General features: G+C 33.4%; 2 protein-coding genes across 2 annotated transcripts; both read right to left on the bottom strand.

The window, feature by feature from the left end:
• Window positions 1-261: 261 nt before the first annotated feature.
• Window positions 262-4,298, bottom strand: LOC110693774 (B3 domain-containing protein Os03g0622100-like). Its single transcript, XM_021870942.1, has 3 exons — window positions 3,698-4,298; window positions 2,574-2,784; window positions 262-1,899 (listed from the first exon to the last, which is right to left on the bottom strand). The coding sequence occupies exons 1-2, from the start codon at window positions 4,203-4,205 to the stop codon at window positions 2,672-2,674; spliced, it is 621 nt and encodes a 206-aa protein (XP_021726634.1). The 5' UTR covers window positions 4,206-4,298; the 3' UTR covers window positions 262-1,899; window positions 2,574-2,671.
• Window positions 4,299-15,462: 11,164 nt separating this feature from the next.
• Window positions 15,463-19,570, bottom strand: LOC110693720 (B3 domain-containing protein REM16-like). The gene is made up of 4 exons (XM_021870894.1): window positions 18,875-19,570; window positions 17,637-18,282; window positions 16,339-16,535; window positions 15,463-16,020 (listed from the first exon to the last, which is right to left on the bottom strand). The coding sequence occupies exons 1-4, from the start codon at window positions 18,989-18,991 to the stop codon at window positions 15,727-15,729; spliced, it is 1,254 nt and encodes a 417-aa protein (XP_021726586.1). The 5' UTR covers window positions 18,992-19,570; the 3' UTR covers window positions 15,463-15,726.
• Between the last annotated feature and the right edge of the window lie 58 nt (window positions 19,571-19,628).

Raw genomic sequence — 19,628 nt, 5'->3', positions numbered from 1 at the left:
AATATATGAATGAACATATGAATGAATATATGAATCATCTATGAATGTATCAATATTGATGGCTTTTATACCTCATCATACATGGAGAGGTTGGGCCTTAGCCCAATTGGCTTGCTTTGTGGGCTGACCTTTGACTTTAGCACAATTGGAGAGTTGAACCTTGACCTTGGGCTTTTAATTGGATCATTTAATGCCTAGGCCCAATTGGACTAAATTGGACCCAAACACCTCATACTATAAATCATAATGAATTAATGAGGGTTCATTACTTATTCGTACATTCATTATTTTTTATCCCACTAATTTTTACTCCTAGCAACTCCTTTTTTTTTTTTTGACATATGCTTAAACAAGAAGAAACTATACTAAGTAATAAAAAGACGACAAAGGAACTCGATGGCCATGTCTCCCATCCTGGCTTATAAAGAGCCGGATATAGTATAGAAACCACTCGATGAAAGACTGATCTCCATTAGCTTCTAAGTGGATACCAAGTATACCACCCCTCCACACATTCCGAGCTGTGGAGCAGAATCGAAAAATATGTTGCAAGTCTTCTTCAGAGTCACTACATAGGTCATAACAAGTGTTAGTCTGCAATCCTCTTCTTCCTAGGTTCCTTTTCGTGGCAATGTCATTGCAAAGCAACTTCCACATAAAAAGCTTCCATTTGGGCATGAACTCTAACAACCACAAAGTCTTAAGAAAATCAGAATAATGATGGCTATTATCCATCACCATAGACCTCTTGATGAACGCGTATCCTGATTTGACTGTGTATCGACCTGACTTGTGACCCAACCAGTACATTAAGTCATCTAACTCTTGTTCCCGTAATTCCATAGAAGCAATCAAAGCTGCATCCCTGTAAACGAAACAAGAATTTATCTTGGTTGTGATTCCAGACCTTCCGTAATTGTTGTATCAATAAAATCCATCGCCCTTAACACTCTAGCATCATGAAGAGGCACAGTAGCCCTAAACTCTGGCACACTACCCTCCACCCATCAGTCTCTACCTGCAATAATCTTATTTCCCCTTCCAACTTTCCAGCCGCCGCAACCTTTAAACAGAACACTTTCAGCTCTTGCTAGACTGCCCATGCCCCAGGAGTAGTTCTTGTTTGCATGAGTGACCTGTTTTCTAGTGTGAATTGGAGATTTAAACGTCGTACCACAAACCTTAGAGAGCAGTAGTTGAGGATTATGGTTAATCCTCCATACTTGCTTCATCAAAAGATCGAGCACGATTCAGACTTGACATACTACGAACACCAAGTCCTCCTGAGCCTTTCGGTAGCTGGATAGTATCCTTGTTGATCCAGTGCATGCCTCTACCATCCTAGCAAGTAGCAACTCTATCAAACAAAAAATTTTGTAGAGTGCACAAACAAGATCAATACATTCAATAAAGTGCTGGTTTGCCTGAATTTCTACTCAAATATTTTCCAGGCTAACTTCCAAGTTCCAAGCACCAAATTATACAAATTAAACCATCAAAGTTAGTAGTAAAATAAAGTTCAAAAAATCTTTGCTATCTAGCAACTACGGAGTACTTGTTTTTGTAATTCGATCTTTGTTGTTATCATACTTAATTTCAATCAGCTTAAGCTCTGTAATTTGACCGTGTCAAGGGAACAATTTCATCAATGGCACGAAATATGTAGACGTTAAAGACGAATAAGGGCCCTTTTTGAATCAGCTCAAAGACACACGTATCGTGCTCCTCCAAATTATTGTCAAACACAAATTTCTGCCAGTTTGGATTGAGGTAGTGAAGAACCTTATTACGAGACTTGTTCAATCTGTATCCAACAATCCAGCTTCGGTCTCCGACCTGCAGCTTCACGTCCTGAGGGCCATGGACCATATGCTCTATTGCCCATTTCTTTGGGATAGTCTGCTGACACATCCAAATATAGAAATTGGTAAAATACTAAATTACAGCATATCAAAAACGTTTGAATAATCTACAATATGACAAACAAAGAATATTTGTCTTCACTAAGGTTAGTAACACACCAACATACACATAAAACGTAGTGAAGTCCAATTCAACAATTTAGAATACTTTTTAACCTGTTTATCTAGTGGATAGATTACCAAACGGACAAATGTAGCATAGTCCTTCTAACATGGCCGAAGCCTTTCAACATTGGTAACTCGTTAATGAGTTTACGGGCATTAGCTTGTCTTAATAACTAAACCTCTAAACTTGTTGTACAAAACTGCAGTCACACACAAAGATGCAAAAGGGTAGATTTGTAGACCTTCTCCACACTAAGATATAGGTCATATAAACCGAACCAAGTAAATTGTGTGTTATTAATTTTTTTCGCTCTTTTTAATATAGGAAATCATCTAAGATTCCCGGCATAAGAAACAAGACAAGATCAGATGTTGCACATCTGAACTATGATAAGAATTTTTGAGGTTGGGGAACTAGTAAAACTAACATGTTAACTAAAAGTTTGAGTTGCAATTACTTTTAAACAGAGTTATAAAAACACTCTCAATTGCATAAACAAGAAATTGAATTAGAAAGAACTAAAGGGTATAGAAAGGAAAACAAACCAGCATAAATTTCCTGCAAACATGTGAAGCCAGCAAGGTTATCTGAAACATAGGCGGGCTCGGAATCTTGTTCTCCATCTTAATATAACGTTCAGCCTTCATAAATCTAATAGCCTTTTCCAAAGCTCTATTCTTTTCTTTTCTGTAGGAACCCTTCTATTAGATATGAAGCACAATCTGGTTTGGGAAGTTCTTTCTGCGTAGCAATATGCTGATAAATTCATAGGAGTTAGAAAAGAAAAAATTTCATATGTCACCTATTTTCTTTCAAAGATATAAATTTGGCCTACATTCAAGGTAGTAACATTTTCTGTTTCTTGTATGTAATAGATTGAGCCTTATAATACATTCTGCATCGATATCAACTTCAAAAGACGAATTATGCAGCAAATAATCAAGAACACACTGCCACAACTAACCTCAATGATATTACTTACCCATCAACGATGGCCTTATAATTTGTATCTCCAAAGTTGACATTAGTACATTACTCTAAGACAAATGAATTGTTAGTGAACAATTTCACTGAATTCGCTCTATATCAGCTATCAAATACAGTGGCGTAATCAGAAATTAGATCAACTAAACCCAACTCAAAGATCATTAGCCCAGAACATTTTAATCATTTTAAAAAATATTTATGTATTTGTACTATGAGGTCAAAATTATTCCGCCACCAACACTATCAAAACAAGCCAATCAACTCTTTTTTGTACCATCAGATCATGCATTTTGAGCATATATTGCAGAATTCTCCATCTGCTGTTACTATTTTATTTGAGATCATCTTAAAAATTGTTTATCATAAACGTCATTCATGAGCAACGACCCAACAGCCCAACAAAAACACATATACTGAGCCATATGCAGATATAACATGAAAATTCTAAAAACAACTTTAAAAGAATTTACATGCTGAGATACAAAATCCCCAGTTCAACATTTCCCCCTCAACAATCGCGCTACATATTATATGAAATGCAAGTAGCACATGTATATCATGACAATCTATGTGGCATTATCAAAACATGTATAAAAACAAACCTTCAAACTTTAACAGAACACATGCAATTTGAATCACATAGTACATAATTTCTTAAAGATGGTGCTACAAGACTTATCACCTGTAGTAGAGTAATATAATCTTGCCCTGGTTCTCCGCCTCCAAATACCAGGCTGGTACTCAGACTCAGTTTGATAATCTTCCTCACTTAAATCAATAGTAGTAGCACTGTCATACTCAGACTCGTGGTTATGTTCGTAATCATTATATGTTCTTTCATCGTCCTCATCAACCACAATGGGTTTTTGCGAACTGCCAACAGCAGCAGCAGCAGCAGGAGCAGGAGCGGGAACAGGAGTAAGAGCAGGAGCAGGTGCAGGAGTACTCGTACCCAAACCATTGTTGTCACCAGCTCTCTTGAAATGCAAAGAGCTTGAACAAGTAACATTCTGCGAGCTAGAAGAAGTATTACTCGCAAAGTGAGAGCCTTCCCTTTCACAACAATTCTCCCCGTCGAATACAGAGACTTTAAACGACGAATCTCCAGTATAACAAAACACCAGAATGTCATTGACTTCTATTCCATGATCACTTACAAACTTCTCCCATCCGTCTGAGAATTTCATCATATCACTAACAAACTTTACTCTCCATTTGTTTTCATTTGGTCCGATTAGAGTACACCATGTTGAGAGTTTTTCCTTGAAACATTCTATGAATTTTTGAGGATTTTTCTACCAAAACAAACAAAACTTTGTGATCAGTTGGGTAATTATCATTATATATTGAAATTAATTTGGAAATTTTGTGAAAAACTACCTATTATAATCCAGAATTTACGAGAAACTACCTATTAAAAAAAATGTTGTAATTGACTACCTAATTTTCGAAAAATGTTGTAATTTACTACCTTACGCCGGATTATGAAGGAGTTTGACCAAAGTTCTCCGGTGTTGACTTGGTCACGTGACACTTAATGACCCTTAACTTTCACCAAGTGTCACGTGACCAAGTCAACGCCGGATAATTTTGGTCAAACTCATTCATAAACCGGCGTAAAGGTAGTAAATTACAACATTTTTAAAAAATTAGTTAGTCAATTACAACATTTTTTTTAATAGGTAGTTTTTCACAAAATTTCCAATTAATTTTGACAAATATCATACTCATTTCCTCTATTGATATTATTTTGAAAGAATACCCAACAAAAATCTAACAAAAAAAAATTCCACTATTCCACTAATTATACTTTTCGTTATTTACGAATCACAAGTTATGTTCACTTGTGATAAGTTGAGTAATTTATGACTAGTTTAAATGTTTAATACTTCCTCGGTTCATTATCATACTCAGCTAGCTAATGTACAATTAATTTACAAGTATAACACTGTGTTTTTAATTAACTTTTACTTAGTTTGAAAGTACATCCCAAATTTAATAAAGAATATTAAAAAAAAAATTTAAAAAAAAAAAAAAAATAGGTAAAACTTGGCTAAAAATAATGAGTTAAATAAAATGGTAAATAGCAAGAAAATTACCAGCTGTTGATGGAAATTGTAGGCCATGATCACAAGAAATTGGTGATTTGTTGAAGAAAAGTCACTCCAATAATGGTAATTTTCCTTAATTTTACACCATTGGCATTTATTTGCCATTTTTGCTAAACCTAAGCTTTGAGAAAGAGAAACAAAAGGAGAGAGTTTTAGAACAATGAGTACAGTAAAAATTAAAAGAGTGCATATCTTTTGGCAGAAGATCATATAATATATGGTTGAATTCACTTTTTACAAGTACATGTTAATCAATGAGGATATTGGAGACGGGTAAAAGTTACCTACTTCTAACCTCAACTGCTAAGGCATTGAGAGTGTCCCATTTAATGAACGTAAAGATAACTTGCTTTATTGGCGTGTCATATTCACCAAATACATAAGGAAATATTTTTTTTTTTTTTTGGCAACACGCAAACAAGTAATATATGTGTACAGTACTAAGGTCCACGTTGCTTCCTTGCCTCCTGGGCTAATGCGTGAGCCTTTGAGACAACGGTCCGAGGGACCTTATTACAACAGAAATACATGAGATTGTCAATACCTTTATTGATATCCTGAGCTAACCTACGAACCTCCCATGGCGCATCATTAGGGTGTTGTAAGCATTTTCTTGCTTCCATGCTATCTGTGCAAACCTCAATGGATCTAGTCAATTCCTGTGCCTGGAGTAAACCCTCCTTGATTGCCAGCATTTCTGAATGTAGTGGTGAATGGGCCATCACGGCTTTCCCGCCTCTCACAATTTCTATGTGTTCCTTCATTATGACCCATCCTATGCCCGCCGAGCTTCTTCCCCCTTTGTTCATCTTCCATGCTCCATCAGTGGATATAGATAGTAGCGATCTTTCTTCACACACTCCCTTTGCCCAGAACAGAGCTAATTCTCCTACCTTTCTAGGTCGCATTTCCTCCTTGGCCTTGTGATCCTTCAACAAGGAAATACTTGTAGTATCATTTTTTTTTTGTTTTATATCAAGAATTTACTCGTATGATGTGTTAAGCTAGTCTACAACGTACTCCTTAAGTCACGTTGGGTTTGTTCTCTTTAGTTTATTTAATCAGTTCAATTCAGTTTAATTTCGAATTTTCTTCTCTCATAAAATATTAAATTCAGTTTAGTTTAGTTTAGCCCCAATCAATTCGGTTCAGTCAATTCCTAATTTCTTTCTCTCATAAAATATTTAATTCAATTCAGTAAATCATAACAGGCCCATACTCATAAATGAGAGTGTTATTTGGGTAATTAAATTCCAGTTCCCGTAAAAACAATTGAGAGGGGAATGGAACCTAACTACCAAGAATTGATCTTCGAATTCAAATTAGTCTATTTTGTAAAACAAGTGAAACACCTAAAACAATAAACACAAATACTAAATGCGGTATAAAATAACCGTGCAAGATTTAAAAAATAACACTTAAATATAACTAACAGGTAACCCTATGGGTTCTATTGACTATTCAAAAAAAAAAAAAAAAAAAGGTAACCCTATGGGTTATGGGTAGATCATGTGTTTTTTCGAGGCTAAGCTTGTTTTACTCCATAACAAAAGGCGTGGGAATGCTTAGGATCACGCTAATCTATCTATAATAAATTAATAATCCATTAACTAATACTAAAACATAACTTTGCTGACATCATACTTTTTCTAAATTGTACACATGTCACTTTGACATAAAATTTTTTTCCTGCCAATTTGCTTTGATGATGTCATTATTTTATATTTTTTTACTTTTGCTTTTTTTTTTATTATTATTATCTAATATAGTTTACCTTTCATATGTTTTATCCTTTGTCCTCATCAACTACTTTTTTTTTTAAGTATGTTAATATTTTAATGTTCAAAAGTGTTCATTGTGATTTTTTTTTTTTATTTTATAAATAATATGCTACAGTGTACACAAAAAATTAACGAAGTAGAAAATTTTCTTTCTCCCTATTATAAACAAATATCATAATATGTTTGTGCTAAAATCGTGCATCGCACAGGAACTAAACTAGTTATAACTAAAGTAGAAACCGCTGACATCCCCACTGCCTATGTGTCAGCTTTTGATTAAAATATTTCCCGCCAAAATTATAAGTGACATCATCCTTTTTTTTCTTTTTCTTTTCAAGATAAAGCTAAAGTTTGAAAAAGAAAAATTAATTACACATTTTTATAAAAAATGAATTTTTTTTTTACTAAATTGACTAACAACACTATTTTTTTATAGAGAAAAAAAAATAAGGGTCTGTTCTTTTCCGTTGAAATTCAGTTCAGTTCATGTTAGTTGAGACGATTAATACAAGGGGGGTGAATTGTATAGAGTTCCTAATGACTACTTTTGCGGATAAACAAACAATGCGTATAGGAACTTAATAAAACACACAGATTTTACGAGAAAACCTTCCAAGGCCTAACTGGAAGTAAAACCTCGACTCTACCTTAGGGATTTCAAACACAAACCATTTCACTATAATAGGGCAAACACCAAGTTACAACCTATTAGACACAGACCTTTATTTCACAAGTTCCTCACTGGATTTGCTACTTGATAGGACCCTATCCAGCCAATCTAAGCCCCACACTTAAATTCACTCGTACTACCAAAGTACTACAGGTACTGCCAAAGCACAACTACTCGTACCACCCCAGTACAAAACTCACGGCCTCACCTAGAAGCTTACACAAAACTGTATGTAACTCAAGCTATAAATTCACCCAAATAACCCAACCAATACAAATATAAGATACCTAGTATGATAGGTAAGCAATGCACGAAATCCGAAACTAATATAACAAGTTAGAAGCTTGGTAAACTTACTCAATTATAGCACTGTGATTTCTCCACGTATAAACTCACAAAAACCTAAACCATTTTTCTCTCTACTATTTATACAAGTAACACTCGTTATAGTAAGTAAGTTTTCTTAAAAGATAAATATGTTAAATTAACTTATCTTTTAAACGCGGTTTTAGCAAATCAAGTAGGATAAAATCTTTTCCGAAAATAAGATTAAAAAGATATTTATTAAGAAGACTTATCTTTTTAACAAACCGATTTTAAAGAAAATAATCTTTTTAGAAAATCTTTTCCTAAAATCTATGTTTTATTATTTTCCATATTTATTTTATTTGCGAAGCAAACTTATCACGTTTCTAATAAATTTCGTGCATTAACCTACTTAACATATTAACAATAATTTCTAAGATAAAACCTTAACTATTATTGTTGCGCCGCAATTTGATCAGGTAGATTACTTGAGCTCCAAGCATATCAAGTTCCACCAAAGAACTTAAAATGCTTGTCTTCAAGTTCCTGTTAGGGAACGTTCCTGTTAGTGAACTTAGTTCTTGTTAGAGAACTCTTCCTCTGATTTGTTTAACTTCTTCAATAAAGATCTTCTTCATGTCTTCTTAGTTTCAGATGGTTTTTCAATCACCAAGATCATACTTCACCTAGACTGATCACACACTAGAGAATCTTTATTAGTTGAGTTTGTTTTTAGTTCAAGTTCCTCATCATCAAAACCACTATGCTTCAACAATTTCCTCCTTTTTGATGATGACAAACTTAAGCAAACTCTAAAACAAGTTAAACAAAATAGAAGGTCGTATTTTTGATTTTTTTTTTATTATTGAAAAAGAAAATTAAACACTCACAGAAACAAAACAAATAAACTAAGAGAAAATAAAAAAAAATAAGCAAAAATAAACAAAACAGAATAAGCCAAAACAAACTAAACTAGTTCAGTATCATATCAAAGAAATTTCTGATACTTTATTAACTAGAACCCAGAACAACTTTAGCCTCCAAGTTTGCTTCTTATTTTCCCCCTTTTGGCATTATCAAAAAGTCCTTTTTTCAAGTTATTAAGCATCTAGCAACAGCCCCACAAGCAATTCATCGAGTGTGGGAAACTGAAGGCAACGCTGCTAAGCTACCTTAAGCAGGTTCTGCTTTAGTGCATAAGAGTTCAGTACATACATAAACACACAAGTATAAGCAAAGTTCCAACTAATCATTAAAAACCAAAAGATTCATCATCCAGTTGAACAATTTTAGAAAATTTACAATCAAAATTAATTGTTCAAACACTAAAACAGAAATTAAAGTTGTTCATGACTGAGACAGAGAAAATAGGCTAGGCTGAATATAGGTTTAAAAGGAATAGGATAGGCTAGGTTTCAAGAAACTCTAGAATTTTCTTGTAGTCCTCCTTTGTCTGTTGTGCAGAAGCTTCCAGATTCTCTTCAAGACTCTTGAGTTTCACCAGGAACTCCTCCTTTTGTTCCTGTAGAGCCTTGTTCAGTTCTTGCTGAAACTTCTTTTGCTCTTGAAGTTCCTTGTCCTGTTTCAGCATCACTTTCTTGAGTTCCTTTAACTCCTTCCCCTGCTCCTACACCAGCTTTTCCAAGGTCAGCATCTGAAGTTTTCCAGCAGAATTCTTCACCTGATTCTCAACCCTTTCCATCCTGCTTTTTCTTACAGGCTGCTCAGACACCGCCTTTTCCTTTCTTTTCCCAGTCACTTTCTCTTTCTTTTTCTCTCCCTTCTTTATTTTTTGAATTTTTCCTTTCACAACCTCCAAACTCAATCCAGTAAAGTTTCCTCATTGATCACATTTTCTGGCTTTTCATCCAAAGCCCCATATTTTCCCTTCAGAACCACTCCAGCATTTTCAAACACAGTAGAAAAAATGGCTCCATACCCCACTTTTGTCCTACTTGGAACACAATGTGCTAAATGCTGGTACATCAATGCAGGAAAGTTGACCTTAATTTTCTTAGATAAACAGAAAATTACAGCCATATCCATCAGACATGCTTCCCCTTTCTTAGCAGTTCTAGGCAGAATGGTTTTCTTTACAAGGTTAAACAGCAATTTGTTCAAGGGACTCAGATCATTGTAACTCATGACCTTTCTTACCCCTTTGACCACCTAGGGCTTCAACAATGTCACCTGTCAAATAGTTACCTACTTTGACACTGGCCTTTCCTTTGATATATGACTCATAACCCTTAGTAGGTGTTTTCAGAATTTTACCTAGGGTTTCAATATTTAATTCAATTTTGACCCCATCAACTACACTCGAAATTACCCCTAATTTTGCTGGGAAGTTTTGACAGAACTCAGTCATAGTAGCAGGGTACAGATAATTTGCTGAGACTCTTGATAGCAAGAATTCCTAGCCTTGGAACTTAATTAAATCAAAAAATTCAAAAAATCTTGCTTTCCTACACCAAACTAAATCAATGCGATGTCCTACAACATACCTCCCTGCCTGTGACTCAAGTTCGGTTTGATCAGTTACCTCCTCTTCTTCATCTTCCTTTTCAGGTTCTTCCTTTTCTGAATTGTTGTGATCTTCTTTATCTTCTTCTCCCTCATTCATCTCTTCTTCTTCTTCGTCCTCCTCTTTTGTCTCTTCTGAATTTTTTCCTTAAGCAAACTCGTCAACTTCTTCGATTTGATCTTCAAGAGACTTCTCACTTTGTTTCTTCTCTTTCCACTCTTTTAGCCGTTGAAGAATACTTGAGACAGAGGATTCTCCTTGATCACTCTTACTGTCTACTTCTTTAGGTTTCGGAGATGGGTTTTTAGGGTTTTCAAGAGTTTTATTTGAGGTAGAAGATGATTTGTAGTTCACCATGGCTAGAGGAGATGTTTCTTCTTGAATGGTGTTTTCGGAGTGTTGAGAGTTTTCTGATGAGACAATTTCAGCAATGATCACCATTGTTGTTTTAGGGAAGGTTTTAAAGTTCAAGAGATTTTTTACTGAGAAGGGGTTAATTGATTTGACAGTGAGGTGAAAGAGGTGGGTGAAATCAGCCTTTTATAATTAATGAAGCGGTGTGAAGGATTTTAAGGGATTTCACTGTTCAGTCATTAATTGAACAAATTCAATTAATTTTTCCAATTTTGAAATTACTAGATGAATTTTTAAAAAAACTTTTCTTTTCAAATTCATTTAATTTAAAAGTTCAGTTCAGTTCAACTCTTAATTTACGTCTAATGATATTGCTAATGATATAAAGCCAAATTTCATTCTTTTAAGCTCTTATTACAACGACAACAACAACAACAACAACAACAACAACAACAACAACAACAACAACAACAACAACAACAACAACAACAACAACAACAATAATAATAATAATATTAACAATAATAATAATAATAATAATAATAATCAATAAGTAATAAATAATAATAAAAATAAAAATAATAATAATAATAATAATAATCAATAAATAATAACAATAATAATAATAATAATAATAATAACAATAATAATTGAAATAATAATACTAATAATAATAATCAATAAATAATAATAATAATCATCAATAAATATTAATAATAATAATAATAACAATAATAATAATAATAATAATAATAATAAATAAATAAATAATAATAATAATAATAATAATCAATAATTAATAATAATAATAATAATAATAATAATGTTGTTCGGGATACCCTTGTTGATGTTTGCTTTCTTTCTGGGATTTCAGCAAGAAAAGAGGTTGACATTGGGTTGGCCGGAGGGAACGACGAGGCCCTCAGACCCGCGGATGTGTTACTTTATTCATGGGATCGTGGTCGCGATGTCTGTGTTGATTTGACAGGGTCTTCTCCTTTGACACAGTCAGGGCTATCTGACATCATTCCTGGGCGGGTTGTGGCTGATTCAGCTCATCGGAAGCGGGTTAAGTATGAAGCTCGATGTCAGGCGATTGGATATGGTTTCATTCCCTTCTCCTTTTCTTCGCTTGGGGAATTAGAGAAAGAGGTTGTTGCGTTACTGAAGCGGACTCAAAGGTTCTTGACGACGCAAGACATTGGGGCTCGTGCTGCAGCTCATATCTTCACTAGGGTAGGATTTGCAATAGCTAGAGGAGTGGGGGCCCAGATTGTATCTCGGCTTCCCACTAATTTATTGTAGGTTGTATGGCTTTTGTTTTTGAGATAATAATAATAATAATAATAATAATAATAATAATAATAATAATAATAATAATAACAATAATAATAATAATATGTACATTTGTATATACACATATGTATAGTAATAAATAATCAATAAATAATCAAAGATCACTAATCCGTAGTTAAAAATCACTAAGTAATAAGTTCAGTTCAGTTCAGTTCAAGTCAGTTCAGTTCAGTTCAGTTCAGTTCAGCTGAGTTCAGTCAATCGGAACAAGACCTAATTAACTACGTAATTGGTTGTAGGCTCTTTCATTTTTCCTTCTTTCCTCTTATGTTAACCACTAAACACTAATGCTAGCATTATTTTATAATTTTATTTTAATTATGAATTCAATTAGAATATTTAACATCATGTCTTCTAATATCTATTATCAAATATTTTATTGCTAAAACCGTGCATCGCACGGGACTATCCAAGTTAGAGTTAGGCCCCGTTCTTTAGAGTTGTTTTGCTCTACTGAAAATCTGCTTTGCTCTACTCTGCCCTAGGGATGGCAATGGGGCGGGTCGGATGCGGATGATGCTACCTCCATACCCATACCCGCCTAAAAATCTTATACCCATACTCGCCTAAAAATCTTATACCCATCCCCGCCCCACCACCCATGGCGGGTACAATATTCACATCCATACCCGCCCCACCGGATACAAGATAAGATCCATCCCGCCCCATCACCCACTTGGATATTCATACCCAACTCATACCCGCCCCAAAAATCGTCTCAAACCCATTGCCATGATGCTCTATTGTATCACATTAATGACAATTATATCAAATTAGGTTAAGAAAATTGGGACTTTCATTATTTAAGTTTATTGGGTCTTAGAGGGTATCAAATTTCATAAATTATAAAATGTTTTAAAAGAAATATGGTGCGGGTATAAGATGGGTACGGGGCGGGGCGGATATGGGGCGGGTCTACTCTAAAATCCATACCCGCCCCATCACCCATGACGGGTACACAATTTATACCCATCACCCGCCAAACCTCCCTCCATCCCCGCCCCACTTGGGCAGAGATGGGGCGGGTCTCCCATTTAACCCGACCCACTGCCATCCCTAGCCTGCTATGCTCTGCTCTACTTAAAATTCATACTTAATATTGAATTATTATAATAATAATTAATATTTAATAATAATAATAAATAAATAATATTTAATAATAATAATAATAAATATTTAATAAGAATAATAATAAATAATTACTTCCTCTGTTCTTTTTTACTTGACCTGTTTCTTTTATCACGCTTGCCAATGCACAAGTTTAACCATCAATAATTTTAATACTCTATAAGTAAATATTATAAAAGTTATATATTGTGATAGTACTTATTTAGACGATTCTAATAAGATCCTACATGAATATGTTTTTCTTTACTTATAATTCACAAAATACGGTCAAAAGTGGGTTGGTGAATAGTGTAAAAGTCAAAGCGGGTCAAGTAAAAAAGAACGGAGGAAGTAATATTTAATAATAATTAATATTTAATAATAATAATAATAATTAATACTTAATAATAATAACAACAATAATTAATTATTGATATTTAATAAAAAATAATAATAATTAATTAATTATTAATATTTAATAATAATAATAAATTATTAATATTTAATAATATTATTATTAATAATAATATTAATATTAATAATAATTAATATTTAATAATAATAATTAATTTTTAATAATAATAATAGTAATTATACTAATAGTAATAATAATACTTATAACTAATAATATTAATTATAATAACAATAATTGATTTTTATAATAACAATTAATATTAAGATAATAACTAATATTTAAAGATAATACTAATTATTAATTTTTAATAATAATAATAATTAAATAATATTTAATAATAATAATAATTAAATAATATTTAATAATAATTATAATTATAATTAATATAATAATAATAATTAATATTTAACTTTAAAAATTTAATGATTATAATAATAATGCGATAATATTAGTAGTAGTAGTAGTAATAATAATAATAATAATAATAATAATAATATTTAGTAGTAGTAATAATAATAATAATAATAATAATAATAATAATAATATTTAGTAGTAGTAATAATAATAATAATAATAATAATAATAATAGTTAGTAGTAGTAGTAGTAGTAGTAGTAGTTAGTAGTAGTAGTAGTAGTTAGTAGTAGTAGTAGTAGTAGGAGCAGCAACAGCAGCAGCAGCAACAGCAGTAGTAGCAACAGCAGTAGTAGCAGCAGCAGCAGTAGTAGTAGTAGTAGTAGTAGTAGTAAAATCTGCTCTGCTCTGCTCTGCTCGGCTCGGCTCGGCTCGGCTCTGCTGAAATCTGATCTGCTCTGCTAAAATCTGCTCTGCTCTGCTCTGCCCTCAAAAGAATAGGGCCTTATTACTTGAATGCAAACGATTACTCGATACGATTTTGCAGTGTACCTGTTTTAAATTGGTAATTAAATTTGTGGAACTATCTGCGTACCTAAGCACTAATATCAAAGCTATTATTGAGCAAAACACAAGGAAAATAACACAAGCTATGGATTTTTACGGCAAAGAAGGCACGTCATGAAGGTCAGCTAGAAAATACAATCCCCGAGGAATGAAACAATAGCAATGACCGAAAAAAAGTCTCAACTAAATTATCAAATTGTGAGATTATCTAATTAATACGTAATATTACACCATACATTCATACAAGTCTTTAGATGATCATAAAATAAATAAGTTGCACCATAAATCCAATTATTTCAGAGAGTAAGGGATAGTAAAATATAAAAATGTTAGGAGCAAGCTACGAACCTAAGACCTCTAAAATATATCTAATTACTCTATTACCAACTGAACTATGACACACTTAACATAAATTAAATAAAAACTAAAAAAAATGTTAAAAGCAACGTTTAATACATAACCAAAACCAAGGGAGAGGCCATGGCCCATGCCAACCCCCCTTGGTTCCGCCACTGTTCTCATAAATTTTCCTTTCCCTCATTTTTAAAGATAAACCAAACAAGCACTAATTAGTAATAACCCTCTTCAATTTTATTCTCTACTCTCTCCACTCACCAATCCTTGAAATTATCACGGTTTTAATTTATCCTTCTGAATTCACCTCATACTATGAATCATAACTTTTTGTACGTTCACTAAGTTTCACTCCCGTCAACTCTATCCAACCAAATTTTTTGTACAAAATTACACCCCTAAGAGCAAACAAGGGGATAGAGGGAGCTGAGTAATGTGTTTTTGTGTAAAATGTCCATGCTTCCTTTATTCTATCTATAAGGATCATTACAAATAATCATTAAAAAAAAAAAGTTAATTTAATCAATTTTGAAATCATAAAAACTCAATTTAATAGGATCAAATAACAGAGGTGTTGCTCCAAGTCTAAATATCATACATGCACAAACAAGATCAATACATTCAATAAACTGCTGGTTTACCTTAATTCCTACTCAAATATTTTCTAGGCCAACTTCTAAGTTCTAAGCATCAAAATATACAAATTAAACCATCTAATTTAGTAGTAAAAGTTCAAATAAGCTTTGTTATCTAGCAACTACAGAGTACTTGTTTTTGTAGTTCAATCTTCCTTGTCATTGTACTTCAATCAGCTTAAGGTCTGAAACTTGACCGTGTCAAGGGAACAATTTCATCAATGGCACGAAATATGTAGACGTTAAAGACGGATAAGCACCCTTTCTGAATCAGCTCGAACACACATGAATCGTGTTCCTCCAAATTATTGTCAAGCACAAATCTTTTCCAGTTTGGATTGAAGTAGTGAACAACCGTATTATGAGACTTAGTCAATCTGTATCCAACAATCCAGCTTCGGTCTCCGACCTGCAGCTTCACGTCCTGAGAGCCATGGACCATATGCTCTATTGCCCATTTCTTTGGGAGTGTCTGCTTACACATCCACATATAGAAGTTGTTAAATTACTAAATTATAGCATATCAAAAACGTACGTGGTTTGTAACGCACTAGTATACAAATAAAAACGTAGTGAAATCCAACTCAACAATTTAGAATACATTTTAACCTCTCTAACTAGTGGATGGATTACCCAACGGGCAAATGTAGCATAGTCCTTCTAACATGTTCGAAGCCTTTAAACATTGGCAACTCGTTGATGAGTTACGAGCATTAGCTTATACACTCACAATAGCTTAAACAAAAAATTTAATTAAAAATAACTTAAGGGTATAGAAAGAAAAACAAACCAGCATAAATCCCCTGTAAACATGTGTAGGCCGCAAGGTTATCTGAAGCATAGGCGGGCTCGGAATCTTGTTCTCTCTCTCAGTATATCTTTTAGTGTTCATAAATCTTGTAGCCTTTTCCACAGCTCTTTCCTTTTCTTCTTCTGTAGGTTCCCTCTGATTAAATACGTAGCATATTCTGGTTCGAGAAGTTTTTTCTGCATAGCAATATGCTGATAAATTCGTAGGACTTGGAAATGAAAAAAATTCGTATGTCACGTAATTTCTTTCAAAGATATAAATTTGGCCTACATTCAAGGTAATAGCACTTTCTGATTTCTTGTATGTAATAGATTGAGCCTTACACTACATTTTGCATCGATATCAGCTTCAAAAGACGAATTATGCAGCAAATAATCAAGAACACAATGCCACAACCTTCATGATTTTAATCACCCACCAAAGATTGTCTTGTAATTTGTATCACCAATTCAAAACATCACTCTAAGATACACAGACAGACTACATTTTGCTATACTATTCCAAATAGGATTGTAGTCTGCTCGTAAATCTGTGATTGTTATGACACTGACAGGAAATTTCCCATGTGTTTGCTCTACTATGATTGCTAAATGCCTTAAAGATTTATTGTCCATTCTTATTAAAACATACAAATAAATTGTTCGTGAACAATTTCACTGACTTCGCTCTATGCCTCTATATCAGCTATTTAGAACAGCGGCGTGTTCACAAATTGGATCAACTAAATCCAATTAAGAGATCATTAGCCCAAGAGAGAATTTTTACTCCTGTTCCAAACACCAAAATTTTCAGCTCAAAGATCATCTTAAAAAACTCATGTGTTTGTATTATCAGGTCAAAATTATTCCACCACTAATACAATCAAAACAAGCCAACTCTTTTTTGTACTATCAGGACATGTGTTTCGAGCATATATTGCTGAATTGCTCCACTGCTGCTGCTACTTCATTCTAGATCATCTTAAAAATTGCTCAACAATCTTTTTCAAAAAAAAAAAAAAAAATCAACAATCAACAAATACATCATTCATGAGCAACGACCCAACAGGAGCACGTATACTGAGCCAGATGCAGATATAATAGCTCTACAAACACAGTTCAACATTTCCCTCTCAAGAATCGCGCTACATATATCATGAAATGCAAGTAGCACATGTATATCATGACAATCAATGTGGCATTATCAAAACATGTAAACCTTCAAACTTTACCAGAACACATGCAATTTGAATCACATAATACATAATTTCTTAAAGATGGTGCTATAAGACTTATCACCTGTTGTAGAGTAATATAATCTTGCCCTGGTTCTCCGCCTCCAAACAGCAGGCTGGTACTCAGACTCAGTCTGATAATCTTCCTCACTTAAATCAATAGTAGTAGCAGTGTCATACTCAGACTCGTGGTCATGGTCATGGTCATGATCTTGATCATTGGCATTATATGTTCCTTCATCGTCCTCATCAACCACAATGGGTTTTTGCGAACTGCCAACAGCTGCAGCAGCAGTAGCAGGAGCAGGAGCAGCAGCAGGAGTAGGATTAGGAGCAGGAGGAGGAGCAGCAACAGGAGTACTCGTACCCAAACCATTGTTGTCACCAGCCCTCTTGAAATGCAAAGAGCTTGAACAAGTAACATTCTGCGAGCTAGAAGAAGTATTACTCGCAAAGTGAGAGCCTTCCTTTTCACAACAATTCTCCCCGTTGAATATAGAGACTTTAAACGATGAATCTCCAGCATAATGAAACACCAGAATGTCATTGACTTCTATTCCATGATCACTAACAAACTTCTCCCATCCATGAGAGAATTTCATCAAATCACCAACAAACATCACTTTCCATGTGTTTTCATTTGGTCCGATTAGAGTACACCATGTTGAGAGTTTTTCTTTGAAACATACTATGAATTTTTGAGGAATTTTCTAAAAAAAAAAAAAAAAAAAAAAAAAAAAAAAAAAAAAGCCTTGTGATGATTTGGGTAATAAAAGATAAGGGGATTCGAATACCCAACTTCTTTCTTATAAGAAAGATGGTTATTTTAACATCTAATCCAACTATCAAATATGTTATAATCATCAAAATAAATATATATAATTGATAATTACAAGACACAAGGTTTATTTTTAAAAAAAAAACGTTATAAATATCAAATGCATATAATTACAAGAATAATTAAAGTAATCATCTGGTACGAACGCCCGGGCTACACACTAGTTTGAAGTTTAAAGCTAGGTAATGCACAATTAAACATTCAAGCTTAACACTCTTTCTATGCTTACCTTTTACTAGTTCTATAAAATGTTGATATTAAGATGGTTTGAAAGTAAATTCAAATCTAACAAAGGAAATTCTCGGTGATTGCACTTTTCTTTATACACAATCACACATTATGTTCTTGTAAAATATGCAAGAAACTTCAGAGTAATTTTCTACCAAAATAATAAATAAATAATCAAGTAAAAACTTGGCTAATAATAATGAGTTAAATAAAATGGTAAATAGCATGAAAATTACCAGTTGTTGATGGAAATTGTTGGCCATGATCACAAGAAATTGGTGATTTGTTGAAGGCAAATCACGCCAATAATGGTAATCTTCCTTAATTTTACACCATTGGCATTTTTTTGCCATTTTTACTAGAGCTAAGCTTAGAAAGATAGAAGCTTAGAGAAAGAGAAATTGAAGGAAAGAGAAATGGAGTTTTGGAATCAAGTACAGTAAATATTAAAGAGATTAAGAGAGCATATCTTTTGGCAGAAGATCATATAATATATGGTTGAATTTCAGTTCATACAAGTACATGATGGTTAATAAGGAGAGAGGAAATTGGTAAATGTTTACTGCTAAAGCATTGAGAGTTTCCCATTTAAAGAAAGAAATGATTACTTGCTCTTTTGGCCTGTCATATTCACCAAGTATATGAAAAAGGAAATTCTTGTATCATTTTTTGTTTTATATCAAGAATTTCCGATGTTTTGTGCAAGTCTACAAGCTAATTCACATACTCATACACAAAGTACTTTCTTCTGTTTGAACTATAATGTGTCTTAGAGCACTCCCAGCAGTGAGGAGAAAAGCCCTCACAAGTAAAAATAAGGGTGTAAAAAAAAAATCCGAATACTACATCAGTGAGTGAAAAAACACTCACCGATGAGTGAAAATAAAAACCCTCAAGAGTTGAGGGCTTTTGGTGATGAACGGTAACATGTGGCCCCCACTGCTTTTGTTGTTTTTTTACAACGGTTATATTTTGTATTTGAAATATAAC

Source organism: Chenopodium quinoa, unplaced genomic scaffold, assembly GCF_001683475.1.
Source record: "Chenopodium quinoa cultivar QQ74 unplaced genomic scaffold, ASM168347v1, whole genome shotgun sequence".
NCBI lineage: Eukaryota > Viridiplantae > Streptophyta > Magnoliopsida > Caryophyllales > Amaranthaceae > Chenopodium > Chenopodium quinoa.
Note: the sequence above shows the minus strand (reverse complement) of the source record. Positions and strands in the feature narration are given on the sequence as shown.

Bases quoted from the DNA above. Each gene is read 5' to 3' on its own strand.
- LOC110693774 (XM_021870942.1), bottom strand. From the start codon at position 4,205: ATGATGAAATTCTCAGACGGATGGGAGAAGTTTGTAAGTGATCATGGA. The intron at 2,785-3,697 runs GTGATAAGTCTT...TGAATTTATCAG, and splicing joins ATTATATTACTCTACTACAG to CATATTGCTACGCAGAAAGA.
- LOC110693720 (XM_021870894.1), bottom strand. From the start codon at position 18,991: ATGGCAAAAAAATGCCAATGGTGTAAAATTAAGGAAGATTACCATTAT. The intron at 18,283-18,874 runs GTAATTTTCATG...TTTTTTTTTTAG, and splicing joins ACAATTTCCATCAACAACTG to AAAATTCCTCAAAAATTCAT. The intron at 16,536-17,636 runs GTGATAAGTCTT...ATTGCTATGCAG, and splicing joins ATTATATTACTCTACAACAG to AAAAAACTTCTCGAACCAGA.